This window comes from Amia ocellicauda, chromosome 15 (genome assembly GCF_036373705.1).
Source record: "Amia ocellicauda isolate fAmiCal2 chromosome 15, fAmiCal2.hap1, whole genome shotgun sequence".
NCBI classification, from domain to species: domain Eukaryota; kingdom Metazoa; phylum Chordata; class Actinopteri; order Amiiformes; family Amiidae; genus Amia; species Amia ocellicauda.
The window spans coordinates 438,000-451,795 of record NC_089864.1 but is presented as its reverse complement, the minus strand read 5'-3'; the positions used below and the strand labels follow the sequence as shown (position 1 = coordinate 451,795).

Here is a 13,796-nt window from a genome sequence, read left to right as displayed (position 1 = left end):
AAAATGTGGACATTGTTAAAAACAGGACACATTCGCCACAGATCCCAGAGCCGACACTGGAAGGGAAACCATACATTTGAAAGGCATCCATGGATTACAGGTAGCCGTCACTTAAACATGGTACTGTTGGAACTGTGTTCTGTTCAGTACAGAAAAGGCGTTTTGGAAAAGCACAAGCAGGGAAACATGAGATTCTAAATCGCTTGGTTGATTTGGTTGCCTACCCTGGCAAGCGAGAAGTTTCATGCGGAGGGCACAAGGAAGGCACACATTCCTCAAATAGAAGCAATTTATGTGGAATTTCTGATTTGCGGTGTCAAAGTGTATACACACACTCCCCTGGGGAACGGTTTCAGAATTGAAAGATAACGTGCTGGACCAGAAAAAACCTTTACTTTCAAATCCTGTGCTGTGGCACCATTGTGTGGCCTTCATGACACAGTGTCTTGAGAAAGTCTTGCTCAGTGGCTTATGCCTTAACTTTATGAAACTTTCCCAGAAAGAGAAAGATAACCTTGAGCATCAAAAAGCTGTTAACCTGTTTCCACTGTATATAGTGCCTTTCCACTATAATCCACATCTCTCAGTGTGACAGACCGCTATAGCAATACAAGGAATGCAAACAGGTCTGTAGATGTCAGATGAGATTTAGATTTCAATAAATCTGCAGAACAAATTAAAGTGATGCTGAAAACCATGGAGTGATACCACAGTGTGGTGTGTTGTGCGTATCATTGTGACAGACTGTGACAGATGCACACAGGGAGACTGCAGGCAGGGTCTCTGTGCAAACAGAGAGGCTGACGGGAGATGACCGGGGGGAGTTGTGAAGGACTGTCACTGTGATGAAGGGAACAGGAGGTGCAGAAGCGGATTGTAATTCAGTAAAGACCCACTGACTCTAGACACTCAGGAATAAAGTGAACAGATCACTTCTAGGGACTATATATATATATATATATATATATATATGATTGGACTCTCTGGGCTTGGAGTGTCAATAAATGTTGACACACCTGGATGGTTTGTGTTTCCTGTGTTCATCCAGCTTTGACATCATAATCAGCTAAAGCTCAATGTACAATATTTACTGAACTAAATTGATGTGATTTTATTTTATTATAAGTGTATGAGAAAGAGATGGGTAGTACATCCCTGAGGAAAATAGGTCAGCATGAACCTCCAGCATTTAAAAACACCAGCACACACAGTGAATACACAGCGGGGCTCCTCCTCTGTGTTTGAGTGCCATCCTGTGGAGATCAGTGGACACTGCTACTGCACACATTAGCCCTGTAAATCCAACTGTGACAGGGCTCTGTGCCAGAGCCACACAGAGGAGCCACACAGAGGAGCCACAGTGGGAAGCTGCACGCAGGAGCCGCAGGGAGGAGCCACAGGGTCTTCATGTTTTCATTCAAACCAGCCGAGAACTTTAGGATAGTTTGAAAGCCCCTATGACTGAAGTCTCTCTGAAGCTGCAGTGTCAGCAGCACCAGTGAGGGTCAGACAGGCAGCAGGTGTTGATTATTGGTGAGACAGTTAAAACAGAAATAGTACAACAAGAGCAAATCAATGCTTTAGTAATAAAGTACAGTGGGAGTGTGAAAAGCTCATTTGCAGTAATATGTATTTACCTGATTGATCCTATAGTTATACAATACAGTACGCACACCATTTTAAATGTATTTTTTATTTAGAAACAGAGACCAGTTTAATCTTGCCAAAAGCTCGACTGGCAGGAGATGAATATATGAGAGAGTGTCCCACTCCAGCAGAGTTAGATGCCCACCCTTACACTGTGTTTGGAACCAAGCGAAGATGTTTGAACAGTAACTGGTATCAGTTTAGCACTGAATACACTAATGACACATTAAGTAGCCTAACACCTCCTTCAGTTACACAAAATCAGCACACGGAGGCAGCGTACAGCCTGATATACAGGAGATGTCAGAGCAGGAATACAGACTTCTGAGCCACAGACTTGAGAGGGAGTCATATCTACTCTGAGTTTCTCAGCAGGGATAATTGCTAAATGAATACAACGAAATAGCAAAGTTACACAAGCTATTACACTTCCAGTAACTTCCTGCAGTAGCTTCTCCGCTGTGAAGTTTGTCTGAGAACCGCCATGATGCAGGACACCTCACTGAGCTAATGATAATCTTTGTGGGAGCAGAGAGGACTCACTCGGCAGACCTGCAGGGTTAGAGATGCTTTCTAGACCAGAGCCGAAAGATGCCAGGAGGTCAGGAGCAATACTGTTGAATACGTATGTAGAGCAGTACATTACTCTACACTTACACTTAAAATAACTTGCAGTAGCCTATAGAGGTAGTTAAAGCATTAAATACCAATGAATTGTAACAAAAGTCATTTGTTGTCCGACTGTGCCCCCCTCCCCAAACAAATGTAGTTGCATGAGGTCCCTGAATTGCAACATTAGGTATCAAGTTTAAACCTGGATTTTAATTCCACAGGTGACATTTATTTGACATGTTTGGTCTGAATGACTGCAATATGTTTCTGCATCTGTAAACCCTTCCGTTGTTCTTCCTTTAAACCTGTCCGCATGTGCTGGAAGGTGTCTGTAAAACAAGTGTCAAATTCAACTGGAGCTGTGGGTCCACAAACACAATGGTATTTTTTTTATTAAAATCCCTATTCCTATTACAATTCCTATTTTTTTTATGAATATAGAAAACAGCATTTTTGGTAGGAAAGTATAATTATTTTGGGGTTAATTATTAATCAAGTCATACAATCTGGTGTAAAACACTAAAATACTAAAGTCCTTCAGACATTTTTACTCTAAATTATGAAGCAAGAAGTTATATTTTATAGTAGTGTTTGTCAGAATTATCCTCAGAAGTACCATCAATTTAACACATATACGGTTGTATTCAGAATGTGTTTTATGCAGTGAACTGAAACTGTGGTGAAGAGATTAAACATACTGTGTGGAGTCTTACCTTAGCTTGTTGGGACCAGTATACGTCCTGTTACAAGACAGAGAGAGAAATAAACCAAAATTTAGAAAACAATCGTGAAATTAGGCATTTTATATGGGTGTGTTATATCATTGTAATAGGCTTTCTTATTATAATAGTTTTTAGAAATCAAAACTGTCCGAAAATATTTACAACTGGATACAGGCTATGTGCAAAGTTGTTTTGTAGAATAAACACAAATAATTAAAATGCTGTGTGATTTGCCTTCCTAACACTTTGCAGAAGTTTCCTCTCTTGACCAAACTGGTTTATGACGTCAGTATTCTTATATTCTTAAAAACAAAATGTGATTATAAAATAATTTATTCTTACAATGCACAGAATATTTATCCCAAAACCTTTCTTCAAATAATCCGAAGTTACTGACGTGCAAAGTAAGACAAACCAGGACATTTCCCAGCACATCTAGTATGAAGTAACATCTTCTCCTTTTTACCTGTGGATTTCTTCTTGTAGTAGACTCCCCCCGCAGCTGCGATGACAAGACCCAGCACCAGACCAGACGCCCCAATAATGATCTTGTTCCTGTCAGACTCGGGCATCAAGGGATCTGGAACAACAAGGTTTATTTGTTTCTTTATGATCAAATTATTATTATTATTATTATTATTATTATTATTATTATTTTTTTTATTATTTTTATTTCTTGGCAGACGCCCTTATCCAGGGCAACTTACAACATAAGTGCAATACAAAGTGCAAGAATACAGTTCAGTACAAGGCATCAAACATTACAAATTCAAATGTACATTATACAAAGCAATTTAAAGTATAATACATTTTACAAACTTCCAATTTACACAGGCAAGTACAGTAAGTGAGGTCCTACATCTTGGAAAGTAAAAGCGAAGTGCTGTCAAGATGTAGGGTCACAGTCAAGGGCTATTACATTAAAGCTTCAACCCGCCTGCCAATCATTAATCAGAACCCAGGTCCTTGTTGGCAGGTCTCTGTTTGTCAGAGGTGCCTTATGTCTACACTGTCAATCGTTGAGTGTGTAATTTGCAATTGTGCAGGTGGGATTCAGTTTTTCATTCAATGTTGTACATTGTGGTCATCGTCAAAAAATAAGCACATGTAAATTATATATTTGTTTGTGTATTTTCTTCTTGCTTTATTCAACTTTTTTATTTTGTGTCCATTCATCGGTCAGTCATTAATATATACATGTAACAGGGCTCGTCCTCCTTACAATTGATGTAACCAGGAGCAGGCTGGCATACACTGCATCCGGAAAGTATTCACAGCGCTTCACTTTTTCCACATTTTGATATGTTACAGCCTTATTCCAAAATTAAATTCAAATTCAAAATTTAATCCAAGATTAAATTACAAACAATACCCCATAATGACAACGTGAAAGAAGTTTGTTTGAAATCGTTGCAAATGTATTAAAAATAAAAAACAAAAAAAGCACATGTACATAAGTATTCATAGCCTTTGCCATGACACTCAAAATTGAGCTCAGGTGCATCCTGTTTCCACTCATCATCCTTGAGATGTTTCTACAACTTGATTGGAGTCCACCTGTGGTAAATTCAGTTGATTGGACATGATTTGGAAAGGCGCACACCTGTCTATATAAGGTCCCACAGTTAACAGTGCATGTCAGAGCACAAACCAAGCCATGAAGTCCAATGAATTGTCTGTAGACCTCCAAGACAGGGTTGTATCGAGGCACAGATCTGGCGAAGGGTACAGAAAAAGTTCTGCAGCATTGAAGGTCCCAATGAGCACAGTGGCCTCCATCATCCGTAAATGGAAGAAGTTTGGACCACCAGGACTCTTCCTAGAGCTGGCCGCCCAGCCAAACTGAGCGATCGGGGGAGAAGGGCCTTAGTCAGGGAGGTGACCAAGAACCCGATGGTCACTCTGACAGAGTTCCAGCGTGTCTCTGTGGAGCGAGGAGAACCTTCCAGAAGAACAACCATCTCTGTAGCACTCCACCAATCAGGCCTGTATGGTAGAGTGGCCAGACGGAAGCCACTCCTCAGAAAAAGGCACATGACAGCCGCCTGGAGTTTGCCAAAAGGCACCTGAAGGACTCTCAGACCATGAGAATCAAAAGATTGAACTCTTTGGCCTGAATGGCAAACGTCATGTCTGGAGGAAACAAGGCACCACTCATCACCTGGCCAATACCATCCCTACAGTGAAGCATGGTGGTGGCAGCATCATGCTGTGGGGATGTTTTTCAGCGGCAGGAACTGGGAGACTAGTCAGGATCGAGGGAAAGATGCAGCAATGTACAGAGACATCCTTGATGAAAACCTGCTCCAGAGTGCTCTGGACCTCAGACTGGGGTGAAGGTTCATCTTCCAACAGGACAACGACCCTAAGCACACAGCCAAGATAACAAAGGAGTGGCTACAGGACAACTCTGTGAATGTCCTTGAGTGGCCCAGTCAGAGCCCAGACTTGAACCCCTCTGGAGAGATCTGAAAATGGCCGTGCACCGACGCTCCCCATCCAACCTGATGGAGCTTGAGAGGTCCTGCAAAGAAGAATGGGAGACACTGCCCAAAAATAGGTGTGCCAAGCTTGTAGCATCATACTCAAAAAGACTTGAGGCTGTAATTGGTGCCAAAGGTGCTTCAACAAAGTATTGAGCAAAGGCTGTGAATACTTACAGTGAGGGGAAAAAGTATTTGATCCCCTGCTGATTTTGTATATTTGCCCACTGACAAAGAATTGATCAGTCTATAATTTTAATGGTAGGTGTATTTTAACAGTGAGAGACAGAATAACAACAAAAAAATCCAGAAAAACGCATTTCAAAAAAGTAATAAATTGATTTGCATGTTAATGAGGGAAATAAGTATTTGATCCCCTATCAATCAGCAAGATTTCTGGCTCCCAGGTGTCTTTTATACAGGTAACGAGCTGAGATTAGGAGCACTCTCTTAAAGGGACTCTCCTAATCTCAGCTCGTTACCTGTATAAAAGACACCTGTTCACAGAAGCAATCAATCAATCAGATTCCAAACTCTCCACCATGGCCAAGACCAAAGAGCTGTCCAAGGATGTCAGGGACAAGATTGTAGACCTACACAAGGCTGGAATGGGCTATAAGACCATCGCCAATTAGCTTGGTGAGAAGGTGACAACAGCTGGTGCGATTATTCGCAAATGGAAGAAACACAAAATAACTGTCAGTCTCCCTCGGTCTGGGGCTCCATGCAAGATCTCACCTCGTGGAGTTTCAATGATCATGAGAACGGTGAGGAATCAGCCCAGAACTACACGGGAGGATCTTGTTAATGATCTCAAGGCAGCTGGGACCATAGTCACCAAGAAAACAATTGGTAACACACTACGCCGTGAAGGACTGAAATCCTGCAGCGCCCGCAAGGTCCCCCTGCTCAAGAAAGCACATGTACAGGCCCGTCTGAAGTTTGCCAATGAACATCTGAATGATTCAGAGGAGAACTGGGTAAAAGTGTTGTGGTCAGATGAGACCAAAATCAAGCTCTTTGGCATCAACTCAACTCGCCGTGTATGAAGGAGGAGGAATGACCCCAAGAACACCATCCCCACCCTCAAACATGGAGGTGGAAACATTATGCTTTGGGGGTGTTTTTCTGCTAAGAGGACTGGACAACTGTACCGCATCAAAGAGACGATGGACGGGGCCATGTGCCGGTGAGAACCTCCTTCTCTCAGCCAGGGCATTGAAAATGGGTCGTGGATGGGCATTCCAGCATGACAATGACCCAAAACACACAGCCAAGGCAACAAAGGAGTGGCTCAAGAAGAAGCACATTAAGGTCCTGGAGTGGCCTAGCCAGTCTCCAGACCTTAATCCCATAGAAAATCTGTGGAGGGAGCTGAAGGTTCGAGTTGCCAAACGTCAGCCTTGAAACCTTAATGACTTGGAGAGCATCTGCAAAGAGGAGTGGGACAAAATCCCTCCTGAGATGTGTGCAAACCTGGTGGCCAACTACAAGAAACATCTGACCTCTGTGATTGCCAACAAGGGTTTTGCCACCAAATACTAAGTCGAAGGGGTCAAATACTTATTTCCCTCATTAACATACTAATCAATGTATAACTTTTTTGAAATGCGTTTTTCTGTATTTTTTTGCTGTTATTCTGTCTCTCACTGTTAAAATACACCTACCATTAAAATTATAGGCTGATCATTTCTTTGTCAGTGGGCAAACATACAAAATCAGCAGGGGATCAAATACTTTTTTCCCTCACTGTATGTACATGTGCTTTTTTTGTTATTTATTTTAAATAAATTTGCAAAGATTTCAAATAAACTTCTTTCACGTTGTCATTATGGGGTATTGTTTGTAGAATAATTTGGAAAATAATTAATTTAATCCATTTTGGAATAAGGCTGTAGTGAAGCGCTGTGAATACTTTCCTGATGCACTGCAGGCATAGCTCTTCTGGCTGGAGCATGGTTCGAATCCTGGGCAGGGAGTTCCGATCGCACACACTACACATATTTACCAAACACGTGACGTCTACCTTTTTAAATCAATATAATTAATTTAGTTTTTTGCCAGAGGGGGGCTGAGTTGTAGACAGGACTCTCACCCCACTTTATCTCCAGGGGCTCCTTCAGGCTGCTGTGCTCCACTCTGCAGGAGATGGTCTCTCCAGACCGGGGCGTGAGCTCCAGGTGCGAGTGTATCTGATAGTACCAGTCTCCATCAGCCATCAGATCAGTGAACATCACGCCGTGCTTCACCTCAGTGCCATTTCTCAGCCAGGTGACCTTGATTTGTTGTGGGTAGAAGCCAAAAGCATGGCATGCGAGAGTGGTGGGCTGCTTTGAGCTGAGTGCTGGGGTCCAAGAGACACTCACAGTGGGTTCAACTGGAAACAAAAGCAGATGAACATGGTTTTAATTCAAACTGAAATATAACTTTCAGATTAACTTTGTTAAAATATTTTTGCAGCACAGTAGAGCAGGTGTTAAGTATTTAGATCAGGTGAGTATAATTGAGAGTAAGAGGAGGTGGGTTGTCAGTTCTCTGTACTATATATGTGACTCCACATCAAGGCTCTCCACAAGGGAGAGTTATGAGACCTGGGCTCCTTCAGTATTATTTAGTAATGGATATTTAAAGACTTCAACGTGTAATATGAGGGGCTGTTTAGGAAACATTTCAAATATTTCGTGCACACACACACATGAAATGCTGACACACACACACGTATATGGAATGTTTCAGTATGAAACTTTTAAAGTGCATGCCAGAAATTCTCTCCCTAAAGCGAGAAGGGTTACAGTAGAACCAAACCACCGCATGGGAGGTGGACAGCGAACTGGTAAGGAAGCCTGCCCCAAGGCTGAACCTGCTAAGGGGCCTCAACTGATCCAGCTCTGGATAGGAGGCCACAGGGGGCATGTGGGGCCACATCTGGACTGTCCAGGAGCACGGACTGCAGGCTCAGAGCTGGAGCAGGCCAGGGTTTGGGGTGCCAGAGCATGCCCTGCACCTGGGACAGCAGATCCACCTGAAGGGTAAGCTGCCAGGGCTCTCCACTCAGGAGGGAAACTAGATCTACAAACCACAGTCTGTGGGGCCACCTGGGGGCCATTAGCAGAATGGTCACTTGTTCTGCAGGACCACTGAGGATGGGGGAACAGTGAAAACGTGTTGACAGTGCGGTCACCTATGAGTTAGCACATCGATCCCCAGAGTGGTTTCTGATGGAGAACTATTGTGGGAAGAACCATTCTGAGGTGAAGAGGTCCACTTCTGCTCTGCCAAAGCAGCTCCACAGCTGCTGGATCATCAGCGGGTGGAGGCGACACTCCAAAGTCGAGGTCTGCCATCATGTTGGAGAGACAGGTGAACTGCATTGACGGAGTGGTAGAGCCTAGGCGACCAGAGACCTCCTTGCCAACCACCGCTGTGTTGTCCATCCGAATCAACACATCTGTCCCGCTGGACTGGCAGGAAGTGCTGAAGTCTGAGGAACACCACTTGTCTTCCTTGGGCACTAGAAAGTATGGGTCAATGAATCCCTCGTGCTGCCCTGGAGAAGGCACTTAGCTACACATTGCAACTCACATCCACACCACTCCACAGAAGTGGGATAGACAGGTCTGAAACTGCAGAGAGTAGCCAACTGTATTCATTTGCCTGTGGGATTGCCAATTTGAGAGTTGCTGAGGGGTGGTTCAGAGACTGCTAGAATGTCTCAGGGCCATGGCACAGGAGGCAGAGAGGGCAGATAGAGGGGGTTCACCCGGTATCGACTGCAGCGGGCCTTGGTAGGCTTCCGGTGATGAGTTGGCAAAGGTCAGCAGGGGAGCGGGGCTGCTGTCTGGAAGCATGCCCTCTAGCTCCTGTTGTCGGCCGGGTGGGGGGGGGGCTGGGGTAGGCCTGTGCCAGCTGTCGGGAGTGCTCTCTTTCCTATATGGAGTGGCTCAGTATTTCCTCCAGCATTTTGGGCTAGTCCATCAAGTGGGCCTTATCCATGTCTGGTATCCGCCTCGCTGATGGTGTGCTGCCACCATGGCTGCCAGGGAGCAATCGTTGCTGCGTGCACTGTGGCATCTGGAATTGCAGTGCCCGCCGGGGGTGCCTCGGCCAGGCTGGCCATGTAGAGGGCCAGCAGGCTTTCAGTGTTAAGGCGGCGGGGCTGCATAGGGGCTGCACAGGCCCTCTGGAGGAGGTTTTCAGTGACCCTGCCCCACCTGTTAGGGCAAGCAAGGTCCTAGGGCTCCGCAGACTGGGGGAGCAAGGGGACCAAGGTGGTGAACCAATGGTGGAATTAACCTGCGGGAAGTCAGTCAATCCTGCTGCACTCACACCGTGTCCTGCTAAAGGCCTCGTCTGCCCGTGCTGGGGCAGGGGCCATTGCCAGGTGGTCCCATGAGGACTGCAGCTCTGCAAGGAGACTCAGGAACAGCGGGAGGGCCTGTGTTGGTTGCTGCACCTGCTGTCCTCTGTTGAACATTGAACGTGGGGGAAGGGCAGGGTCATTGGGCCAAGGGATGTGCAGATGCTCCCTGCCCATTGAATGACCACCAAAAACTGCCCCTGTCTTCCAACAGGAGTAGGGGGAATGTCCTCAGATGGTGGGAGCTGAAGATTTAAAGGTGTGTTCTCCATCCTGTCCTGTCCGTGCGGACTGATGGACAGCCAGATCTCATCCAGAGTGTTGCTCACAGCCCTTGTTCAGGGACAAAGGAGCAGATCAGCTCCACTCTGACTTTACCTGCCGTGTGAAGTGGGGTGTGAAAGGTCTTCTCCTCTCAGGTAGAGTGCTGTCCTTAGCACTCAGGGGTGCTACTGTAACATGAGTTTGTCATTAATGTTTTTAGGTAAAACTACTGTCTGAACACTTCTGTATATGAAGCCTGTGGGATAAATTGCTGCCAAAAATTGTAACTATTAGAGATCTACATTTTAAGTTGCATAGTCTACAAAGAAGTGGGAGTAAATTGTTTTATTTGTGTGTACAAAGCTGAGGCTCACCTGTTTTATCAAATATGGTGTCAGTGACGTTCTCAGCTCCGGGTTTGCAGATTTCATCCCGGTAGAACCTCAATTCTGCCAGAAACTGTGACTGTTTGTTCCATTTCTCCGCAATGTACATCCCATATGTAGTGTAACCCACAAACTTACCCACCCTGCTGTCATACTCCACAATCATAATTTTATTAAAAACTTGGCGATCTATTAAGACCAGTTCATCCATTTTCCCTTTGTTAAATTTACACAAAACTTGCATTTGATATGCATATCCCCCTGAAACAGAGAAAATATTATAAAGGTGTTAAAGCGCTTTGTGCAATACAAAGGTTTATGATAAAGGAAATGGATTTTACATTGTTACACTTGATTAAAGCTTCATATAAGTCAGCATCATAAACTATTTGGTATACAATTATTCAGAAACACTTTCTAATAAGGTTACATGGGTATATCTTCCCTTTACAAGTATAAAATATTGAACTTATAATTGTATTACATTTTGAACTGCACTGTATCTGTATTCTCTTATAGCAATAGACACACACACACAGACACACACACACAGTAACAGACATGCACACACACACACACAGACACACACACACAGTAACAGACATGCACACACACACACAGACACACACACAGACACACAGTAACAGACACACACACACACAGACACAGTAACAGACACACACACACACACAGACACAGTAACAGACACACACACACACACATACTGACAGTCTTGTACATAAAAAAAATGATGGTGAAGAAATTTGAGAGAAAAATGAAAATGCATTCTATGTTAATTACATGTACATGTAATTATATTTTTCTCTTGGGCTCAGCTTCTTGTCTCCATATGAAATTAAATCCCACCAAATGTCCTTCATGTGGTGTCTGGAAAAAATATTTGTTTAATTTTGGTATTATTCATTACTCAGGGGGTGCCCTGTGCCAAGACTGTTCTTGCCCTGTCCTCTTGAGGATGTCAATCCCCACAGAGACACAGGCACAGGGACCACCTGAATGTGCACAGAGACCAAATGCTAGAGGCTTCGCCACCACTGTCTGCAGCTCCGGCCCCAGCAGTGCAGAAACAACCACCAATGCCAGTACCACTCAAGCCTCAGGGGAGACAGAGGAGGCCTTGAGGGCAGAGGAAGTCCTCTCGGTCCAGGTCTCTGACACAGTTCCCCTTGTTGAAACAAAGTCAATAGTAATCAGATTTGGTGCACTCAGAGTGCATGAGGACAGGTGTTAGGGATATTTCGAAATTAAACAGTTTATCTATTTTAGCAACTGCCAAATTGTACGCTGCCAGTAAACTATTTTTGACTGTTTAATACTTCTCCTTTTGCTCCTTTACTGTTTCTGGAAGGAAACAGCTACATGATCACCATATAAGGACGGTATCTGAATGATGTTCATGTAAGATACTGCCTATACAAGCTGACTGATTCTGCTGTGTGCAGAGACGCTGCTCTGACTGTCAGAGGAAACTCTGAGGCTGTTGACTCTCTCCCTGCAATTGCTTGAATAATCTACTTTGACTGATTCTGCAATCCAACCTCAGAGTGAAGCTTTGTTTTCTTCCAAAGCACCCATACAGGTTTAGTGTATGTTTATGCTCATTTAACCAATTTTCTCTGTCGCTTATGGTTTAATTAACCTGCCTTTTCTTCAATGTGCTGTGTAGCCACAGTTCATATCTGTCAAAAGTAAAACATATTGTACTTGTATTTAAACTGAGCTCTATGTAGTTTCTGTGTTCCTACAGCACGCTAATAAGGCTGTGTTGAAGGTCAATAAGCTAATTTACTGAGTACATTTCAAAACTATTTATTACTGAGGGGGGAATCAAATAAAAACTTTAACCCCCGGTTTAAATCAACTCCGAATGTAATCGCAGGTGTTTTTATGTATGCAGAAATAATACAAAATGTATAAAATGTATGTACAACTATCATAAGGCATTTCAAGGTTGTTATTCATTATTGAGTAACAACAGTGTTGAATGTTAATACACAGACAAATGCTTCCATTTATACGTTTATTTGCTTTTACAGTTTGTTGTTCATCATCTATTAAAACATTATACAACATCTAATAATGGTTACCCATGTAAACGTATCAGAAAGTGTTACCCCTGCATTTCCTCATGCCCTCCTTGTTACTACAGCTGCTGGCAGTAGCACTGCCTCCTTTCTGAAGAAATCCCATCCTAGAGACCCTGATTCTTTCCATTTTAATTTTCAATTGTGCAAAATACCTTGAACATCATACATCCTATAGAGTGACTGATTAATTAAGTTTATAGTACTGCATTCTGCTATATCAAATTCTCATTATGTTTGTCTTGCAAATAATTCAAATTTTAAATAGCACAAATACTAACTTACCCACTCCAAAGTGTTTCAGATGGTCCCAAGAAAACATTACAAAAAAGAACAACAGCTGAAGGGGCAACATCCTGAGAGTAAGGATAGAGTCTGCACAAGAGTGTTGAATGTGAGGAGAGGAGTGAGAGTCTCTGATTTTACTGAGCACTTTTACACAGTTTACTGTCTGAGTGTGCATCCAGCACTAATCAAAGACAGCTGTGATATGACAGCATGTGTATCTAGGGAGACTGGCTCCTGGGGGGAGGGGGTTGAAGGCACAGGAGATGGCTTTGGTTTTCAATAACAATACATGTCTGATCATGGATTCAAAACCCTAACACCCTCCCCTAAACTGTGATATCATAAAAAGGTTATACAGTTTTATCATATATAATTCATCAACCATGTAACAAAAGACAAAATACAAATTAGGGGGGTAAACGCTGCTTTGGCTAGTTTCTGCCTCAGTTTATTATCAAACAAGCATGTTTTTTATAAAACCGAAGGGTTTACCCGGCAGTATTTCTAACTTCCCTGCAAAACATACCCCAATCTTGGCAGGGCTTAAAAGACAGAATATTAGTTAAAGCATTCACTGAAACAAAGGGTTTTCAAATGTATGGGGTCATCCTTGAGCTTTCAAACCCCTAAAACTGGGACACTAAAACAGTGAACAGAAATAAAACTGTTAGATAGTTTGATATTTTATATACTGATATTTTAGTAATTTGATTTCTACAGAGTATTTTCTTTCTCTTAGGGATTGTATGAAGTAGCGGTATTGGAGAGATTTAAGGTCTAGAGGTTGTATTTATTTTTAAAGGGTTTCTTTAGCCAATTCAATAAAACTGCTTTTAATATCCAAAAGTGTTTAATCCTAAGGGTCTCATAATTTTATAAACTAGACGGTCAGATATTTACAGTGTTTGGAAAGGTGATAGACAGACTGGCGT

General features: G+C 43.1%; 1 protein-coding gene across 2 annotated transcripts; it reads right to left on the bottom strand.

Annotated features, from left to right (window-relative positions):
* Window positions 1-1,718: 1,718 nt before the first annotated feature.
* On the bottom strand, window positions 1,719-13,067 carry LOC136771536 (class II histocompatibility antigen, B-L beta chain). Of its 2 annotated transcripts, XM_066723892.1 has the most exons (6): window positions 12,862-13,067; window positions 10,460-10,732; window positions 7,560-7,841; window positions 3,448-3,561; window positions 2,973-2,999; window positions 1,719-2,588 (listed from the first exon to the last, which is right to left on the bottom strand). In XM_066723892.1, exons 1-5 carry the CDS (start codon window positions 13,037-13,039, stop codon window positions 2,974-2,976), a joined length of 873 nt encoding a protein of 290 aa, XP_066579989.1. In that variant the 5' UTR covers window positions 13,040-13,067; the 3' UTR covers window positions 1,719-2,588; window position 2,973. The 2 variants fall into 2 exon arrangements, with proteins under 2 accessions (XP_066579989.1, XP_066579990.1); XM_066723893.1 differs by lacking the exons at window positions 10,460-10,732; window positions 12,862-13,067 and having other exon boundaries at window positions 7,560-7,965.
* Window positions 13,068-13,796: the final 729 nt, after the last annotated feature.